This window comes from Ornithodoros turicata, chromosome 6, assembly GCF_037126465.1.
Source record: "Ornithodoros turicata isolate Travis chromosome 6, ASM3712646v1, whole genome shotgun sequence".
NCBI lineage: Eukaryota > Metazoa > Arthropoda > Arachnida > Ixodida > Argasidae > Ornithodoros > Ornithodoros turicata.
In genome coordinates, this window is record NC_088206.1 from 28,375,546 (window position 1) to 28,396,130 (window position 20,585).

The 20,585-nt window shown below is 45.0% G+C and overlaps 1 protein-coding gene across 1 annotated transcript in view; it reads right to left on the reverse strand.

The window, feature by feature from the left end:
* LOC135397774 (uncharacterized) overlaps positions 1–19,938 on the reverse strand; it is an 81,170-nt gene extending 61,232 nt beyond the window's left edge. The window contains exon 1 of the mRNA XM_064629352.1: positions 19,760–19,938. Coding sequence (XP_064485422.1) covers positions 19,760–19,874 — 115 coding nt within the window. The 5' untranslated portion in view covers positions 19,875–19,938. The remainder of the gene's footprint in view (positions 1–19,759) is intronic.
* Between the last annotated feature and the right edge of the window lie 647 nt (positions 19,939–20,585).

Here is a 20,585-nt window from a genome sequence, read left to right on the forward strand (position 1 = left end):
TCATGTGGGCGTCAGCAGAATCGAGGACGCAGATCGAACAGCCGCAGGCGCTCACCAGTACACCAGGCGTGTCCCCATCATCTCGTCTCGGGGGGGATCCGTTACCTCGCCTCAAGCCTCACTGGCCCCATGATGCAGCCTCAATGGCAACGTGACATCACCACCCACTCTCTGCTTTACTCCGTTGACCCCACATTGTCTTATGTGGGGTCACATTGTCTTATTACTCTCCCCCGCCGAATGCCGTGTTCCTTTACCACAGTCTTCCACCGCATGAGACTTTATGAGCTTTTACACCGGCTTTCAAACACCTCATCGGTGTCGGCGCGTCCAGTCTCTGTTCCACATGTGGTGTGCGCGGTGACTTCCATCACGTCCTCATGGTCTGCGGACAGTACGAGCGCAAGCGCGCCCTCATGGAAACTGCTCTCCAACGCGTCGATCAACGCCAGTTAGACTTAGCCAAAATTCTCGGGCCATGGTCGGAGCCCTCACATCTGATGCAAGGCCTACGAGCTGTTGCTGAGTTTCTATCCAGCACTGGGCTAATGGACGAACTCTAATAGGACACTTTTCCGTCATCATCACTTTCTCATCCCTTTCACAAGCGCAATGGGGCACCAATGGGGCAGTGTACCACCATAACGGCGGAGAATGACCCACCACATCATCATCCCATTTATGTGTGTGTGTGTGTGTGTTTTACAGAGCTCGTTTACTCTAAACCGTGCTCTAAACATACTTCACTTCAAACTTTACTACGCTATAAGTGACTTAATAATACATGTCTATGCAACAAATATGCATGTGCACGAAGTAAATCATGCACTTTTATAGGTTACCACCACGTACTCTATTAGAAGCGTTTCACGAATAATTTCACTTGTTAAGTTTACTTGAAAGATTTGTGGTGACATATCATGTTAAAGGGTTGTGGCATTGTGATGGACGTGGTTCATGGCTTCATGCACAAACTGTATTGCGCACTAGAGTATTGAGGGAAAAATGTTTTTCTACGTATCATTCTTGGCGAGATTAAGCCCTTGAATACATGTACCCGTCCGGCTCTGACATCAGAGCTCCGGTCACTACCATTGGTAGTCTGTAAGCATGTGACCTCTCTCACACTTCCTCACTCGTAGAAATACTTACCGTGTGTGATACAATGCCCTTACGACGTGATACGACGCTGCTGACTGATACCGCCACCGCGACCCGTCCGAATATCGAACAAGGTATACCATGAAGGTGCGCGACATCCGTGCCATGGTAGTTCTGCCCGTTCGCTTTTGTGTGAACTACCGCTGTTCACTGAAGTTCCGATATTCACAGCTACAACCTTATTTAAGGTTGTAGCTGTGAATATTGGAACTTCACGAGCTTTGATATTCTTGAGGTCAGTGTTCTGTGTGTCTATTACCGCCTTTGCTGTAGAACTTTGAATACTGGACCACTTTGGTGCAAATAACTGCATTTATCAGTGACAGCTTGCGATGCATTTTAGGGAAACTCATTTTAGGGAAAAAAAATCTTCGTATTCCCAACTGTAGGATGGGACAAGCGTAAGCTTGCCCGGAAGAATCTTCCCGGACACAGCTCCGCAAGGGATGCTGCCCCGACCACCGTTTGATTGTATTGTTGACTGATTAGATGAGTCACAGGTTTAGTGAGCACATCTTCCATCCTTAATTTACCGTTTGATAGGCAATCGTATTGCCAACCGTAGGATGGGTCAAGCGAAAACTTGCCCACATCACATTGGCAACTCATTTTGTGTCTCATTCAGTCTTTGTACTCCAGTACTGATTTATATTGCTTGAAAACCAGCTACAAGTGCAAAAATCAGAAATGCAAATGTTATGGTGTTAAATATACGTCTATGACTGACTGTAGGTGGGTTACAGAAGTGGAACCACTTGGAAGTGGTTCCACTTCCAAAAAAGTTCCACCGTGGTTACGTACGATTTATCAACGTTTACGCTTCAAAAGCCACGTCGCTGCGTACAACGCAGGCTAAAAAGAAATACCACGGCACAAATTGCCGCTTAGAAATGTTCCCTCAGGGGGTCTGATTTATTTATTTATTTATTTGTTAATGGATCCCCTAGTGTTTGACGTCGTTGGGATTATGAAGGCGATTGACTCGTTAAAGCTGTCATCGTCTGCAGGCGTTGATGGAATCAATAGCAAAATTCTTAAAGCAACTCCACTTTCATCAGCCGCTGTACTTTCACATTTTTTCAACAGTCACTTGAAGAAGGTTGTGTTCCATCCGATTGGAAGGTTGGGAAGGTGATTCCGCTGTACAAATCCGGAGATAGAAGTTCACCCCTGAGTTACAGGCCTATGGGCACCGTGCTCTAGAGTTTTCTTTCGACGGCAGCAGCCCCTCGAGGGGAAACGCGGCGTAATGGCCTGGTACCAGCCAGCAGCGTCTAGCAGTGCTGTGCTAGTTTCACCGTTCGAAAAGAGCGATTCGAAGCTGCCTGCATAGAAAGTCAAAGGAGAAGACAAAATGAAAATTAATTCTATGTAGTAATCTGCCACGACAACCAAGTTATTGTGAAAGAGAGGCAACTTGCCGTAAAGTTTTCGTCCTTCTCGCTGTATCGTCCCGCCGATCACGTATTTGAGAGAGCGCTTTCACGGCAATCCACCTAACGTGCCGCTCAAATCCGTTGTTTCAAACTTATAACTCATTCCTTGCATTTAGTATATTTGTCAATGACCAGTTGAGCGTCACGATGCGGACTTATAGCACAGCAACTGACGTGAAAAAGTTGCGAAATACACCAATGAATGACCAATGAACATCGTGGAGCTTGGCTAAAATTAGTGTCTGCCATATGTCGTACAGTATTTATCTCTTTTACTCGGACCCTAATTCTGCGGCGTGTCGGCGAAGACTGGATTTGGACCTCGTCTTCATTCAATATAAAGCTTGCATGCGAACACAGGGAATTATTTGTCCTCCCAGAGCTGCGTTTCGCAAGCCGTCATCATTTTATGTAGGTGCATTCTGTCCCTATGATCTTATTTTCGTTGCCAAATCTTGCGATCTCGGTTTACAAGTGGTTCTTTGCTCCTTCCTATTCGTCCGCACACACACACACAAAAGTAATCGTGCGTTTGTCGAACAGCAACCTCACTGTTTCTTCTTAATTATTGTCATTTTTTTTATTTTTTAGCATAGTTTGTTTTGTGTTTCTTTTGCGTGATATTTCTGGCTGCTTCTATGTTGCAATTTGCGACAATGTGTCTGATGCGCTATGTTCACCTATACTAAGGCCGCTGTGGTCGTTGTTTAGCACTAATAAAACATTATTAGCATTGCATATCCAGTTTCAAACAAAAACACGCCTTATTTATATCCTGGAACAATCTTGATTGACTGATTGATTTTTATTACTATGACTGTGCATGAAATGCAGGTACATAGGGCTAAAAGTGAATCCCCCGCCTTGAGCGATGCAAGATTGGGAATTATTTGACTAAGAAACTTATCCTTACAGTGCATCATCACGTTAACGGATTATGCATAAGAAAGAAACGAGAACGTTTTTTCCCGCTATCTTCGTAATGTATATTCCAATTTGTTGTTGACTGTATTATTCATGTGAATTCTTCAGTGAGAGATTTCGTCCTCATAGCGCAGGTACTGGACGTAGCTAGTCTCTGATGTGTAGTCTATAATTGGTAGTCCCTTGCGGATAAATACGCACTTAACTTCACGTAAATACGGGCCACGAATACTACACGCTTGTCTGCGCTACACACTGTTTCACACATTGTGCATAGACACATAATGTTCCACGTGCAAAAGGCTTCCCCATCGCATACATTTTACGTGACAAACCACTTCCACACATGTAGTCTCACGGGTTAATGAGTCCAAAGTCCCAAAGCCGACATATAAAATTCGTTTAAACACCCGTACGCACCAAAGCTACATACGCGAAGGCGCCGATACGGCGTCAGTACCAGACCGTTACGCGCGAAATCGCCACGGGTGGCGCTGCCGATCAAGCGACCGCAGCGTCCTCTAGCTAGTGCACGGTGCCCATATCGTTGACCAGTGTACCATGTAAAATTCTCGAACATGTTTTATTTTCACACTAAGTCAATCACTTGGATTTTCACTCATTTTTTTGTCCTCACCAGCATGGATTTCGTAAATTATTTTTATGTGCTACGCAACTAGTTTCACTGACTCATGACCTTGCCCTTATCCTTGACCACAGCTCCCAGGTAGACTGCGTCTTTTTGGATTTCGCTAAAGCATTTGATAAGGTTTCTCATTCTCTGTTCCTGTACAAACTAAGCAAACTTAGCATTGATAAGAAAATCTTTGTATGGATAGAACAGTTTCTTTCCTGCCGCGTTCAATTTGTATGTATCAATAATCATGATTCATCTTGCCTACCGGTTACCTCTGGCGTGCCGCAGGGTTCTGTACTTGGTCCTTTGTTATTCCTAATCTACAGGGTGTCCCAGAAAACGTGTCATTGAATTATAATAAAAAAACGACACCACCTAGAGTCATGCGGTCAACGGCATTTGTTCTTACTGGGTTTTTGCCACCTCCTCATGTGAATGTCGTGTAAAGTAAGTTTAATTATGTAAATTTTTGCGAGCTTAAATCGAAAATTTGCCTAGTAAAGGTCACTTTTTTACCCCACCAATGTGAAGAGCGTGTCTAATTTACTAAAATTAATGATAATTGACAGGGATATTCAGGAGCTATACCTTCGGAAAAAATAGCCGAACATTATGCTCTGCGGAGGTCGCACAGAATAGCGCACGATGAATTTTTCAGCGCAATCTTTGTCAGTCCGACGAAAGGAGGTTGCGCAGACATGGCTTATCACGTCCGACTTTCCGACGCTGGGATAATGCTTTCCCTCTCCCAATTTTAGGAACTGTTACTTTTTCTACTATCACTCTGTGGGCTGGCTTTGGAACCTCCTTTCGTCGCACTGAGAGTGATTGCGCTCAAAAAGTCATCGCGCGCTATGGTCCGGTGCTCCGAAAAGCATGATATTCGGCAATTTTTTCCCATTGGATAGCTCGTGAATATCACTGTCAATTATCATGAATTTGAGTGAATTCGTTACGCTCTTCATATTGGTGGGGTAATAAAGTGTCAGAATAAAAGCGCTAAAAAGACGAGGACAACGGACACACAGTTAGCGCATATGAGGGATTGTGGGTGTCTACCTTTGTTTGGTGACACTCAGATAAATGGCAGGTTCTCTGATAGCAGGGAACGGGAAATCTGGGAAGCTTTTTTGATAGCAGAGGGGGGTGACAAGTGCGTCAGCAGCGCTTCCATTGGTTTGACAACGAAGGAAAGGGAATTCGTGAGCCCTTTTAAGGAACGGTGTTGTTGAAAAATAAATGTTGTTAGTGCGCTAACTGTGTGTCCGTTGTCCTCGTCTTTTTAGCGCTTTTATTCTGACATGCCTTACCAACAGGCCCAGTCTGAAGTTTTAAGTAATAAAGTGACCTTGCCTTGGCAAATTTCCGAGTTCAGTTCGGAAATATTTGCATAATTAAACTTGGGGTACATGACATTAACTTTACAAGGTGGCAAAAACCTAATAAGAACAAATGCCGTTGACCGCATGATTCTAGGTGGCGTAGTTTTTTTATTATAATTCCATGACATGTTTTCTGGGACACCCTGTATATTAACGATCTACCTGGCTTTGTCAAATCGTCCCTCAGATTGTACGCCGACGACTGCGTTGTGTATCGCGAAATCAAAACAACCGATGACATTGAACACCTTCAGGCCGACTTAACAGCGGTCTCACTATGGTGTCAGAAATGGTAAATGGAATTAAACATCGCAAAATGTAAATACCGTGATTTCACGTGTATAAGCCGCACCGCAGATAAGCCGCAGGACGCGTTTTTAGGAACGTTTTGAAATTTTTCTGGCAGATAAACCGCACTCGCAGATAGGCCGCGGGCAATACGAGACGGTTGTGCCTCATATGCACCAAATGCTCATAACCTCCAAACGCTCAAAACCTCCAAACGCTCATATGCACCGAAAAAAAGTTGGTGGTTTTGAGCGTTTGGTGCAAATGAGCAGGAGGGGAGAACCTGCTCATAAGCACCAAACGTCCAGAACACCCGAATGCTCATATGCACCGAAAGGCGGGCGACCACAAAGGCCGGGTCTTCCTCTCCCGCATTTGGAAGAAGGACTTATGGTGAGAGAGGTGGAAAGAATGGCGGCTACCAAGGCCACTTAATATGTCAGTTTGAAGTTTACGTCACATTTGGGTTATCCAAGGTGAAGTGGTGTGAAATCCTGTGGAATGGGTTACGGGCTCCCGCTGGGGCATCACACTTTTTCTGTAACTTGTGGCTCGAGCATACGGAGCAGGCAATCAGTGTCCTCTGCTTTTTGTTTGTTTGTTTGTTTCTTGCTCTTTTTTTTTTCAGCTAAAGAGGGGAGACCACTGGTTATTTGCAGACCTTTGACATCCACGAACAGCACAGCCTTCTGGCTTTTTACTCTCTCCCATCCGAAAGGAAAATACTATTGAATTGAATTAAATTGAATTGAATAGAACAATGAGGAAGTCTCCCGCGAACCAGTAGGACACATATTGAAGAAAATGGCCTCAAGTTGGGAGGAGCCAATAGTCTGTGCTTCTTCTGGGCACTCTTTTCATAGCGGGCGACAAATTTAAAGGGAACAGTGATATGTGCGCGAAAGAGCACTCAAAGTCTGGGAATGCTAAGAAGGAAATTTCGCCATAGTATAAAATAAAGATATTATATTAAAAGCCATATAAAACCCTAGTTCAACCTTGTTTAGAGTATGCATCTGCAGTCTGAGATACCTACACATCCACGCCATGAAAAAAAAAAAAAGACAAAGTACAAAGATCTGCTCCCCGGCTTATATTTTCTAGGTTTCTAAGGACTTCTTCGGTTACATGTATGTTGGAAGAGCCAAATTTAGATTCACTTGCACGTAGGCGCAAAGTAAATAAACTAAACCACAACAAATAAGTAATGGTGATGTAGTAAATAAACTAAAACTGTTCTTTCTCGAAACCAATGGTCAGTTAACTACAAACATTAATAATGCATTTTTAAAATTTGCCCACGTTCGACGTGAATACGTTATTCAAAATATCATTTATTTATTTATTTATTTGCCAAAAATGTTGATTATTCGACAAGTGACATCAGTTATTATTTGACAAAGTGTTGGGGGGACTCGGGGTGAAAGGCATGTATGCCATATTTAGTCACTATCTGTCAGAGAGCAAGAACCTATCTAGCTGTCGAACGGGGATAGGGTGAACAACCCAGGCCATCGGATCGCCTTGTGGATGCGAAAAAGTGAATTAGGATGAGGAATGTGTTTATAAGCAAGCGGATTACACAGAGTCAAACGTTCCTTAGGATAACAGCATTTAGAACTGAAGCTTTCTTTTGCTGTTTTCTTTTTGTTTTATGTTTCATCAACACTCCAAGCGAACCAATAAAGTAATCGATCAAACGACCGCTGCCGTTTCGATCAAACGGTGTTCGACCAAATGTCCCGCGTTCGATCAAACGGCTTTCGAGCAAACGACGTTCGAAAAAAAAAAAGGCAAGTATATGGGCGCCATAAAGGCAAAATAAAATCACATCACATAAAAATGCGAAATAAAATCGCGATATAGGTGGTAAGGTGGTGAACAATTGTCCTGCTTGAGTGGTTCCGTGGGGAGCAACAGTCCGCGCCCCAGTGATTGAGCCCATGCACCGACACTGCTTCTTTGACAATGTTGAGTATATATTACATTGTGTATACAGCATGAAGTCCCAACGAAATGAGTAATTCCTGATTTATCTGTATTTTCTGACCGTGGACTTTTGACTTTTTTTTTTGTACAATATTGACCATATTGCAGGAGCCGAGGACCTTTCAAGCTAGAATCAAGCATTTTGTCCCAGGCTGCCTAACAGCTTGTGGAAATGAATACATACCACATACAAGCAGGATCGAGTTACATAAACCTCAAACTGACACATTAAGCGGCCTTGGTATAGCCGCCATTCATTCCACCTCTCTCACCCTAAGCCCTTCTTCCAAGTGCGGGAGAGGAAGACCCGGCCTTTGTGGTCGCCCGCTTTTCGGTGCATATGAGCATTCGGGTGTTCTGGACGTTTGGTACTTATGAGCAGGTTCTCCCCTCCTGCTCATTTGCACCAAACGCTCAAAACCACCAACTTTTTTTCGGTGCATATGAGCGTTTGGAGGTTTTGAGCGTTTGGAGGTTATGAGCATTTGGTGCTTATGAGCTACTACCATACGAGACGACTGATTTGTGAGACAAAGGAGACCATAGAGAAGGCCATAAACCTTGTGGTCCATACTACAGGGTCGGCATAGTGTACAGCAAAGGAGGTCAGCTCTAGAGTTCTACCAAGATCGGATTGTGCCCTTGTTGGGCGCTTTTCATGGATTGATGAATCAGTGGTCTTCCAGAAGACGTGAATCACTGTCACCACTTTCGTTAAAGCTGCTTGGGGGAATGCACCAGGAAGATCAATCTACTCGAATGTGGACCCGTCCCTGTTACGCACTGTTCGTGCATCGGCAGGGCAGTGCTGTTCCAGGCACACTGTCGGCCCTTTCGTTAAAGTCGGCGCATGGGGATAAAATACCAGGAAAAAGTAGTCATCAGATAAGCCGCACCGGTGGATAAGCCGCAGAGCGCCCGCGAGAAAAAAAAATCGCGCATAAGCCGCGGCTAATACGCGTGAAATTACGGTACATGAGAATAACCCGTAAACTGTCGCCAGCAGAGCCATACTGCATTGGTAACGCGCCACTTGAGCAGGTATCTTCTTATAAGTATTTAGATGTAATCCTGTCTACAAACCTCTCATGGAAACCACATGTTAGCTACATTATAAATAAGGGCAATCGTACGCTCGGATACCTTAACCGTAACTTCTCTCGTGTCCCTAGTAACCTTAAAGGTACTGTAAAGCAGTAGACAAGCATGGTATGCCGGTGATGTGAGTAGAGACTTGGTTGCTTCTAAATACCATATGCGGAACCATACGACCGACAACGCGCTATCAATATTTTTAATTTGCCATGAAAAATCTGGCGTAGTGGAGCGGTGTGACGCCTGGTGTCAAGCAACCCTCTGTACAGCGGGCAACACTGAAAATTGGTATTACACACTATTACATCGGAACTTCGTTATTTTAGTAACCATATTACTAGTTTCCCTGTTTACCTATGCATTTTGAAACCCCTGTTAACAGTGTTTTTTGCGAAGTAACCCTGCGCTGGCCGATGTTCGATGGAGGCTCTCCCTACTTCTCTGCTGCGCCTGCACGCTCCTTCTGTTCGCGGTCTCTTTCCAACGAACAAACTCTCTCTCTGCGAACCTCTGTGAACAAACAAGTCCCGACGCTGTCTGGCTTCTTGAACGTCTGACACATTTTTTTTTCAACGGCTCAGCATTTCATTTCAGTTCGCTTATCCGTTTATCCTCAGATGTGGATCGTTGTGTGGATTGCAAGGGCGGATTTTACGGTGGATTGTGGTGGATTGTTATGTCTTACCCAGTGTTATACGCATGCAATGTGGTTGCCGCCGTATATGTGGCAGGAGTACGGTCATTTCGAATACCTAGTACAGTGTTGCCCGTAATCTTTAATTGTAATTTTATAATTAATTGCACCGTCGATTGGAATGATACTTGCGCAGTTTTTGTCCAGGTGGCTTGGACTATCGAATAGCCACACTAAATGACATTTGATCGGTGCTGCTTTACAGTACCTTTAAACTGAACTTGTACAAGTCGCTGATTAGACCCCATCTTGAGTACGCATCAGCTGTACCCCTACCCTGTACTAAAGTCCTAGTAATCGTAGCCTGATTAACGCATTAGAGCAAGTGCAGAACCGAGCCGCGCGATTCATTCTCTGCAACTACCATCGAATATCCAGCGTGACACTAATGAAGACGCATTTAATTATCATTACGGTCATTACAGTCCCGACGCGACTTTTCTAGCATTTCTCTGTTTCATAAAATTATTTATCACAACACGTCGCTAAAAAACGAACTTCTTTCTTCTGCACGGCATATATCCTTGCGAGTATATCATTCTCACAATGTGTTTGTTCCCATAGCTGCAACTAACACACTGGCAGATTCGTTTATTCCGCACACAGCACGTAGGTGGAACCAACTTCCTTCTTCTGTTTGCAACATTAGCTCTATCACACATTTCAACAATGCACTTAGTGAGTATTGTATTTGATTATACCTGCTTTGATACATGTGCTTTGTTCCATACCATACGCTTATTTGTCCACGAAACCTGCATTTAAATCAACTGCATTTCTTGTTCTTTTTTTAAAATAATATCTGTGTATGCCTATTTTCAGCGTAGTACCCACTCCCCTCTGAAATGAAGAAGTCGTGGGGAACGAGCAGGCCGACAGCGCCGCAGAAGCAGCACTCTCGTATCGGAAACGGACCCGTATTATTCTGCTGAGAGGAGCCGCCGTTCAATTCTGCGACGCCTAGTGACACCCCTGGCTTCCCGCCAACGGACAACCGACATTCTTTCCCCCATCTATGATGAACATAGTTGATCCCACGCTCGCTTTCCGCATGCCACGAAACACCTCTCGTCAAGATGCTGCATTAATCCACCGAATGCGCCTCGATGTGGCCTTTACAGCTCAGTGGCGTTACAGCTTGAGACAAGTTGACTCTCCCACCTGCTGCCACTGTGGTGCTCTTGAGGATCTGGAGCATATTCTTCTTCATTGCCCTCACTACGAACCTTCCCGAACCACACTCTCCGAGTCCCTTCGTCACCTGGACTCTCGCCCTTTCTCGCTATCGAAATTGCTTGGTCCCTGGTCCAATTCAGCCCAGCAACGCTCTGCGCTCAAAGCTCTTCTGACATTTCTGGACACCATCGGACTTCGATCGTTATTGTGAAGGGGCTCGTTATTTTATTCCCCCCATTCCATCCAGCAATGGGGTAGAGTATCGCCTGTGGCGATGAAACTCCCCACTCTCCAAGGTCGAAAATAAAGTTGTTGTTGTTAAATAAATAAATAAATAAATAAATAAATAAATAGAAGTATTGCAGGCCATTTACGCGGCTGTTGTCGTGAATGACATCAGTGATCACCCAGTTGATTAGTTCTGCTCACAAAAATGTCTGCGCACTGCTCTAAGTAGTATTTAATGTTCATCATGTAGAACATGATATGCAATGTGTAAGATGCAACCATGTCTGTAGCATCCTCGACTGCCTCTGACGCTTGACATAGCTTGTATCAGTGGGAGACATGTTACCAAAGCCGGTCGTACGGGGTCCGTGTAACTTTAGCGTAAGCATCATACATGAAATACAATTATATATGCCTGGACATCCATTATGCAGTGAATCATTCGAACTCCTGATGCATACGTGGCTGCATACGAAATCATGTTATACATATGGTGTACCTTCTTAGTTGTACGCATCCTTCTCTATGCACACGGACAGCAGTAAGAATAGGCATTTCTTTTGTTCCAGTCACCCTACGTCGACAAGTTTTTGACATGTTCCACGCATTGTCTCATCCTGGAGTCCGGGCCACACAGAAGCTCATCGCGGCCCGCTACGTGTGGCCAAGCATGCACACCCACATCAAGCAATGGACACGATGCTGTCTCCAATGCACATGAGCTAAAATACATCGTCATACCTACATACCTGTGGGCACCTTCCTCCCGCCCGACTCACGGTTCGACAAAATTCATATTGACATCGTCGGCCCCTTACCACCTTCTCAAGGCCAACGTTATCTCTTAACAGTCATCGACCGTTTTATCCGATGGCCGGAAGCAACACCCATCCCGGACATCACCGCAGCCACTGTGGCGGCGGCATTCGTGACCACCTGGATTTCACGTTTCGGAGTACCCTTCACCATAACAACAGACCGTGGAAGGCAATTCGAGTCATCTCTTTTCGCCGCCCTCACTACTCTTCTCGGCGCGCAACGTTTCCGCACGACCGCCTACCATCCGTCGTCCAACGGCCTCGTGGAGAGATTCCACCGTCACCTCAAGGCTGCATTGAAGGCTCACGTCAACCCCACCGCCTGGACGGAAGCCTTGCCGGTGATACCTCGGACTCCGGTCAGTTTTCAAACCTGACTTGGGTTGCACCTCGGCCCAGCTTGTCTATGGAACGACCTTGCGGCTTCCTGGCGAATTCTTCGCACCAACCCTCACCAGGACCATCCCTGATCCCACCGACTATGTCTCCCACCTTCGCGACGTCTTCACTGATCTGCGTCCCGCACCCACGCGTCTTGGCTCAACCGCCAAGGTGTACGTCCACCCGGACCTCGCCACATGCACACACGTATTTGTGTGCGTCGACTCGGTTCGGAAGCCGTTACAGCCCCCCTACTACGGGCCCTACCTCGTCATCACTCGCTCGCTCTCCGAAGCATTTTACGGTCCGCATCAACGTGAAAACAGAGGAGATCGCCATCGACAGTGTCAAGCTGGCCTACACCGAGTCGCCGCCAGCCACCGACATCAACGTTCTGGCGACCGAGGATTTCTCCTCTGCCCAACTCCCTTGGCAGCCCGCCAAGTGCCGTCTGAGGGTGTCATGGGCGCCTAACCTCTGTCATCGTCACTCATGGTCTTCGCCCATTCGCTAGGGGGGGGGGGGGCACCTGTAGCGGCCCGTCGCCATCGTCCCCACGATCTTCTTCACCTGACGCGAGCTGCAGAGTCTTCGTCCAGATCAGACTTCATTAAATCAGTTCTCGTTAATTCTCGCACCATGAAGGTTGTCTTGTCTCCTTCACTTTGATAGGGCTAAGAGTGCTAAAACTACGAACAGGAGACGAGACGTACTACATAGCTTTTTAATTGTACTGAAGCCATTCCCAACCCCTGTCAGTGTGTTAGCTCTGACAGTGCGTCGTTGACTGACAGGGACTGACAGGGAGAGGGAATATCTTCAGCACAATTAAAAATGTATGTATGTGTATCAGGAAATAAACTGTTGACAGGAAGCGCTCTGTGTTGTGTTTATACGTCTTGTCTCGTATTTGTGGTTTTAGCGCTCTTAGCCCTATGGAAGTTATGTACCAACAAGCCCAAAACGATGTTTTACTGAAGAATATCCAAAATGGCAAAAAAGATAACAGGCTGTATCACTATGGTGTCCCACATCAACTTTGCAATTTTTATTTTTGTGAACAGGGAATGCGTAATAACGAAGAAGATACACGCGTACACTCTTAATGAACTTCACCGCATAACACGATCCTGGCCAACCATATCATGTCGAATGATATCGTCGTCTGCCCTGGGGGCTTAATCGTTTCGCGTCACGTGAACGCCTTCGTCCCGTTAACGAAAAAAGCGCATCACGCGTCACGTGAAACGTGTCACGTGTTCGTGTTAACGAGAGCTCCGCCCCCCGTTGGCTCGCGAACGATGGAAGTGATTAAGCCCCCTGATTTGTTGAAAACGGGAGGCGTACGCCTTTTTGTGACAATTACGAACAGGATAAGTGTCACAAAAAAGGCGTACGCCTCCCGTTTTCAACAAATCAGGGCAGATAACGATATCATTCGGGATGATGGTTCACTAGGAGCGTGCTATGCGGTGAAGTTCATTTCAAAGAATGTATTCTTTGGCCAGCAACTAAACTTCTGTTTATTTACATTTTCTATCAATCAGATAATGTTGGGAACTGGTGTAGATATAAGTGTCAGCAAACAAAGTAATTTACAAACTATATATCCAAATACAGACTCGACATTAATTTTCTGTATTTCGGTACAGTACAGCTACAAAATTACCAAACCGCACAGCATGAGAAATGTTCACATATCTCGAGAATGGAGTCATGTAAAACACCAATAACAGACTGAACAATCAAAGTTCCAAAGGGGGATATCGTCATAGGAAAACATGGGTTAGTTGCTGTTCTTGTGTGTACAAGTATATACAGTTCCTGAATAGAGCGCGTTGCCTGATTATCTTCCCTCTGCGTGAGCTGCACCGTATGCCACGCTCTGCGCCAACCGTTGCCACCAATGATAGGGTTATCGCTTCTGATTCGAAGAGAGAGACAGGGGGCGTACGCCTTTTTGTGTCACTTCAGGTATGTGATAATCACGCATCATTCCTCCGAAGCTCCGAAGTCCACAGAGGATAACTCGACCAAAGAAGCTAAGCAAAGATGACCATGCCAGGCCAAGTGCGTTAGTTAAAACCACGACTTGCTGTATAACTACACGACCATAACATACGAGACCTCTCTTGCGCCGCACTCAGCTAGTTCATGTCGCTACATTATCACCAACTCAGCAAGTTCTTCTGGGCGTCGCTACACTTATCTTCTGCTGATAACGTGCCATACTTTTCTGACCACGCTGTGCGCGTTCACACTGACAAAGCGTGTGTTTGTAAATATTGTATACATATCTAAATAACTAGCGACCCAAGCAGCACAATGTACTGAAAGTCGAGTGCAATAGGGGTGGACGGTATGTGTCTTATCAATGTTCCTTAGGTTCAAGAGTCTGTTCAAGGCCTTCCACCTACCCGTCCGCCCCTATTGCACTCGACTTTCAGTACATTGTGTTGCTTGGGGAGCTTACTATTGAACTACTATTGATATCTGTACAACGTAAGCCATCAGACTCACGAAATATTGCACAACTGCGGTGATAATTCAATGATGACTTAGTACTAATTACTAGTGTTAATAGAGCGCTCAATGTTGTGCTGGCCGGCATCAGCCCATATCATCATCGTCTCTTTATGTGTGCGTGTGCTTACTATTGAACTACTGTTGATATCTGTCCAACCCCTCACGGAAACTGCTCTCCAACGCGTCGATCAACGCCAGTTCGACTTAGCCAAAATTCTCTGGCCATGGTCGAACCCCTCACATCTGATGCAAGGCCTACGACCTGTTGCTGAGTTTCTATCCAGCACTGGACTAATGGACGAACTCTAATAGGACACCTTTCCATCGTCATCACTTTCTCATCCCTTCCACGAGCGCAATGAGGCAGTGTACCGGCATAACGGTGGAGAATGACCCACCATATCCACCGCCACCACCACCACCACCACTTATGTGTGTGTGTGTGTGTCCAACGTAAGCATTCAGGCTGATGAAGTATTGCACAACTGCGGTGATTATTCAATAGTGACTAAGTATTAAATACTAGTGTTGATAGTGTGCCCAGTGTTCTGCTGACCGGCATCAGCCCCATCTGATCATCGTCTCCTTATATGTGTATGTGCTCAATGTTTGTCTCGATGTCACCAACGATAGGGTTATCGCTTCTGATTCGAAAAGAGAGAGGAGGCGTACGCCTTTTTGTGTCAATTCGGATATGTGATAATCACGCATTATTCCTCCGAAGCCCCGAAGACCATCAAAGATGACTCGACCAAATTAGGTAAGCCAAGATGACGATGCCAAACCAAGAGAGTTAGTTAAAACCACGACCTACTGTATGACTACACGACCGCAACATAGGAGACCTCTCTTGCGCCACGCTCAGCTAGTTCTTCTGGGCGCCGCTACACTTCTCGGGTACTGATAACCGTGCCGTACTTTTCTGACTGCGCTGTGCGCGTTCGCACTGACAAAGCGTGTGTTTGTAAATATTGTATACATATCGTGCACATATATAAATAACCAGTATAATTACTATTGTACTGTTGATATCTGCCCAACGGAAGTCATCAGGCTCATGAAATTGTGCACAACTGTAGTGATAACTAAATAAGGACTAAGTATTAAACATTACTGGTGTTAATAGTGTGCTCAATGTTTGTCTCGATGCTGTAGTTGTCGCGCGACGTAAAGCAACCAATTATTATTATTTTAATGGTGTATTCGTCTCGCAACGTAAAGACACGAATCATTACTACAATTTTAATGGTGTATTTTCCTCGCGACGTAAACCAACGAATTATTATTACATTACTGGTGTATTTGTCTCACGACGTAAAGCCACGAATTATTATTATTTTTTTTTAATTATGCATTTTTCTCGCCGCGTAACGCCACGAATAATTATTATTTTGGTGGTGTATTTGTCTCCCGTCGTAAAGCCACAAATTATTATCATTTTATTGATGTATTTCTATGTGTGTAAAGAGCAAAGTGCAAGGAGCATTAATAAGCATGTTGACATACACTGACTCCCGAATAATGTTATTATTTCTCCCTTTTATGTGGCTCACATAACTACAGTGTAACGTGTTTGATGTGTGAAAATAACTAGATCGTGTTCGGTAACCTGCACACGCAAAGGAACTTCTATCTTGGCAGAAATGCTTCACCTGCGGCACAAACACTTTAAAGGAGCAATGAGGTGACATTTTACGTAGCTCGGAACCCTGTCTCATCTGTCAAGCTGTCGCCGTGCGGTGTACCGTGACTGCGCAATCAAATTTGCAAAAATAGTCGAAGAAAGCAGACGCGGACGACCGACACGATCCTCGCGTTGCGTAGATAATCTCCCGTGCCCTTCTTTCTTTGTTTATTTCATCTCATCATTTAACGCGCCGCTTACTCCTGCCCGAGTTATGCCGCTCTACGTCACGAATCACGTGCCCGGGGATTACTTTACATCACGTTCTTTTCCTCGTTCTCCGATGCAGGAGCTTGCGGAACACTCCGCAGCGAAAAAAATAAAAGAAAAGTTGAGGTCACCTGAGTGGCCCTTTAGAGCAAAGTCGGCGGTACATTTGGAGAGCAATGACTAATGCGATATCTCGTTGCATTTCCCAAATAGCTTTATATTCCTGTTCCAAAGAGCGCTTTGTCTGTCTGCTCCGAAGAATATAGCTGCAAAACACAGTTTGAAATGTGCTATCAACACGCTCACGCTAATTTACTGGTTTTGCAACTGATTTTATGACGGAAACTAGCTTCGTACTACATATCATGCATTATGTTATATATACCTGTTTGTGTGTCAAGTGGGAACTACGAAGATGAAAAAGGCACACAATAACATAAATTGTATCCTTAAATATTCGATTGCGCTTGGCTTATGAGAGTTAGTGGAATTGAGGAATTTGGTCACATCAGTCTTTCACGATAACAAGTAACTGAAATGAATAAAAAGGAAAAAGACCTCGTTCGCCATTATCTGCTTTTTTCCGCCGTGTGTTTTACGTCTTCCATATTATTCGTAGCGGTAGCGGAGAAAGAGTACGCCGCCACCCATATTTGTAGCGGAAATATAGCGGGATCGGTACTCCGCAACTGAAAAACGTGGCGAATGCGGTAGCAGCGCTGCTAGTAGCGCCGATATGTACAACACAGCTTTTGTGTCTGGTACTCAGTAACTTAACTCGAATACTTTTTGGGTATGTTGCACAAGCATGCTCTTACTTCCGTCCCTTCGCTCAGCAATGACGTCCGAAGAAAGTCTTATGTACGGCAATCGATTGATATTCAGCATCCATATCAACTGCAGCGGACAATCAAACGAGTTTTTGGTTATCCAACATTTGCCACAAAACATCCGCGACAAAAGCGACAACGTGAGTAGTCGCCTCACCAAATCCTTTCACACAAGCGGAGAAGTGTGGCGAGAACAACTCTCCAGCGGTGATTAATACGGGCTTCAAAGACCACATCGTGCAAATATCTGCATACAGAATGCACCAAGAACGGTGGTGGTAGTGGAATGCTATTTCCGATCGGTGTGCCTGTTGGTGTGGCGGTATGTCGCTCGGGGTGATCATACGCCCTATGACGGACTTCATGTGCCGACATTTATCTTAAAGCGGTCTGAGGAACCCAGGGAACGCACCCAAACAACACAGCTGGCACCCGGATTCGATCCTAGGCCACCTTCCAGTCTCGGCGAGTAATGCCATCATGGTAGCAACGAAGCCACGTGAGCTGGAAGTACCAAGAACGGGTAGCGATAATTGTGCATGATAGAGAAGCTATCTCTACGAGGGATGCACTGTATCGAAATAAACTGACGTACTACGAAATAAACAGTTTCATCCTGCAAGTGTATTATTGAAGTCGAATGTGCTTGTGATCATCGTAATGTGTGGTACAGGCAGAGTGAGAGCAGTTCTCATTACGCTATTCGACGCTCTAAAAGTGAACTTCACCGCATAGCCGCTCTGCGCCAACCATTGACACGAATGATAGGGTTATCGCTTCTGATTCGAAGATAGAGGGAGGCGTACGCCCCCTTTTGTGTCAATTTGGATGCATGATAATTAACACAAAAAGGCGTACACCTCCCTCTCTCCTTGAATCAGAAGCGATAACCCTATCATTCGTGGTAATGATTGACGCAGAGCGTGCTATGCGGTGAAGTTCAGTTTTTAGGGTGAACAGGAACAGGTGGCAACAGATCGCTCGCAACAGGTGGAGCGACGCGAAATATCAGAACCTTCCCTACCTGTGCATCCAGCTTCTCATAAAATTAGTTGCTTTAGTTGCTGTGGGAACGGCGGGATATCGTAGCATAGCAACAAATAGCACCGTTCCCTTTGTTTCAGACGTACACTCTAAAAAATGAACTTCACCACATGGCACGCTCTTAGCCAACCATCACCTCGAATGATATCGTTATCTGCCCTGATTTGTTGAAAACTGGAGGCGTACGCCTTTTCTGTGACACTTATGCTGTTCATAATTGTCACAGAAAAGGCGTACGCCTCCCGTACTAGATAATGGTTGGCTAGGAGCGTGCTATGCGGTGAAGTTCATTTTTAAGAGTGTATATGCAATGTGCACGACCCGTGCAAGGTGGTTATGAAAAAAAAAAAAAAAGAAAGTCATTTTTAATTCTAAATTGCGCATGAACAAAGTGAAAGAACACGGGAAGTATTACAAATGCAATTCAAAATATGCGAAAGTGACCGGAAAAACTGGCTGAGTGCAAAACTTAAGCCCCACTCTAATTTTCCCAAGTGATTGATCATGAAAGCCCACTTTTGTACAGCGGTGAACACATGTTCCTACATAAGGCTGATTTTCTCAAAACCGTCCGAGGGAACAAGGAAACAAAATATTTCGCCAAATCCACAGACATTACTGAACGAAACATAATGAATCGAATCCATTAACTCGTCACGCGTAGAGGCAATTCATGTCTAAACCGCATAAATTCACAAATTCGTACACCATAAAATGCGTGAAAACTAAAGGGAAACCATCCACCATCCCCACCACACACCATAAAGGGAAACCATCCAATCTTACAACGGGTCATCGTGACGAGTCATCATCCATTCTTGTTGTTGTTGCTGAAGGGCTGAATATAGCGGCACCTGAAGTTTCGTAATTTCTGAGCGATCCGACCGTTTGATTTTAGCATTCACGTTACTTCGCTACTCAAGATGGTGGGCTGCCGTTTATCTGCAAGACGTTTGAGTCCGAAAGGCTACCTTCCCACCAACAGGAACCACTTTACTCGCTTATTCTGTTAGCACTGCATATGTGTGTTTTATTATTATTATTTCGACGTATATTACTGCGTTGTCAACCTGGACGTCAAGAACTAAGAAAGCTGAGTTCGAAAACACAAGCACGACAGCACAGCACACGTGACGTAAACTTGAAGATTTGTGTTTGTGCCGCTCCTATATTGCCTTCAAGGGCTACTCAGCCGTCCAATAGTAAACCTGCATTGAGCAAAACACGCCCCACGTGTACGCCGGTTTTCCACTCACCGCATGACTGCAAGTTGTAATTAGAAAGGAAGAGGACGAGAAATACGCAGAATCCCAGGCGATGCCATGGCGACGCGTTCATGCAGAAACTTCCTTTAACGGTACCTCTCGTCATCGTACGAATGACAAGTATGAAAATAGCCCGCTTCGTTTTCAAAGACGCAACTTTAATACGGCTCCACCGTACAATGACATCGTGGTATTGTGTTCACGACTACAACTGGTCGCGTCGGCTGTTCAAAAGGCATTCACTATGAATTTAACGAGATAGCTATCATAAAAACGTCGGGAGTGGGTTTCGTGATGCCGTTGAAATATTCGATTGAACAAAAAGAAAGTTGAATAGTATAAAAGACTGCTTCTTTATTTCTTAGGTATGCTACGTGCTTCGACGGCTCTTTGATTTCTTACGATACGTTGCAGCACTGTGCACTACCTATAAGCGCATCCAAACGCAGCAATTAAGACGTACATGCTGGCCACTACACACGTACGGTTTTTGGGCCCTCCAACAGTAAGAGCCGCAAACACTATAGTACGTTTTACTTACTTCCAAAATTACGTACATATACATGGAGATCACGTTTACTTGAATTACACTCGAATTACGTGCTATCGAATAGAATGACTAAGGTTCGGATCCCGGGATTTAGCGAGGAGAAATCACGGGATTTAGGAATAACATATTTCGGCTTTCTTGACAACGGACGCTCGATGGTACGAGTGGAAAACAAAGAACGGTGTGTACCGACTTTTGGTTTCATGTGTCCCTTCCCCGAATTCAATTCCAAATCCGAAATCGAACCAACCTCGTCGTTCACGACTC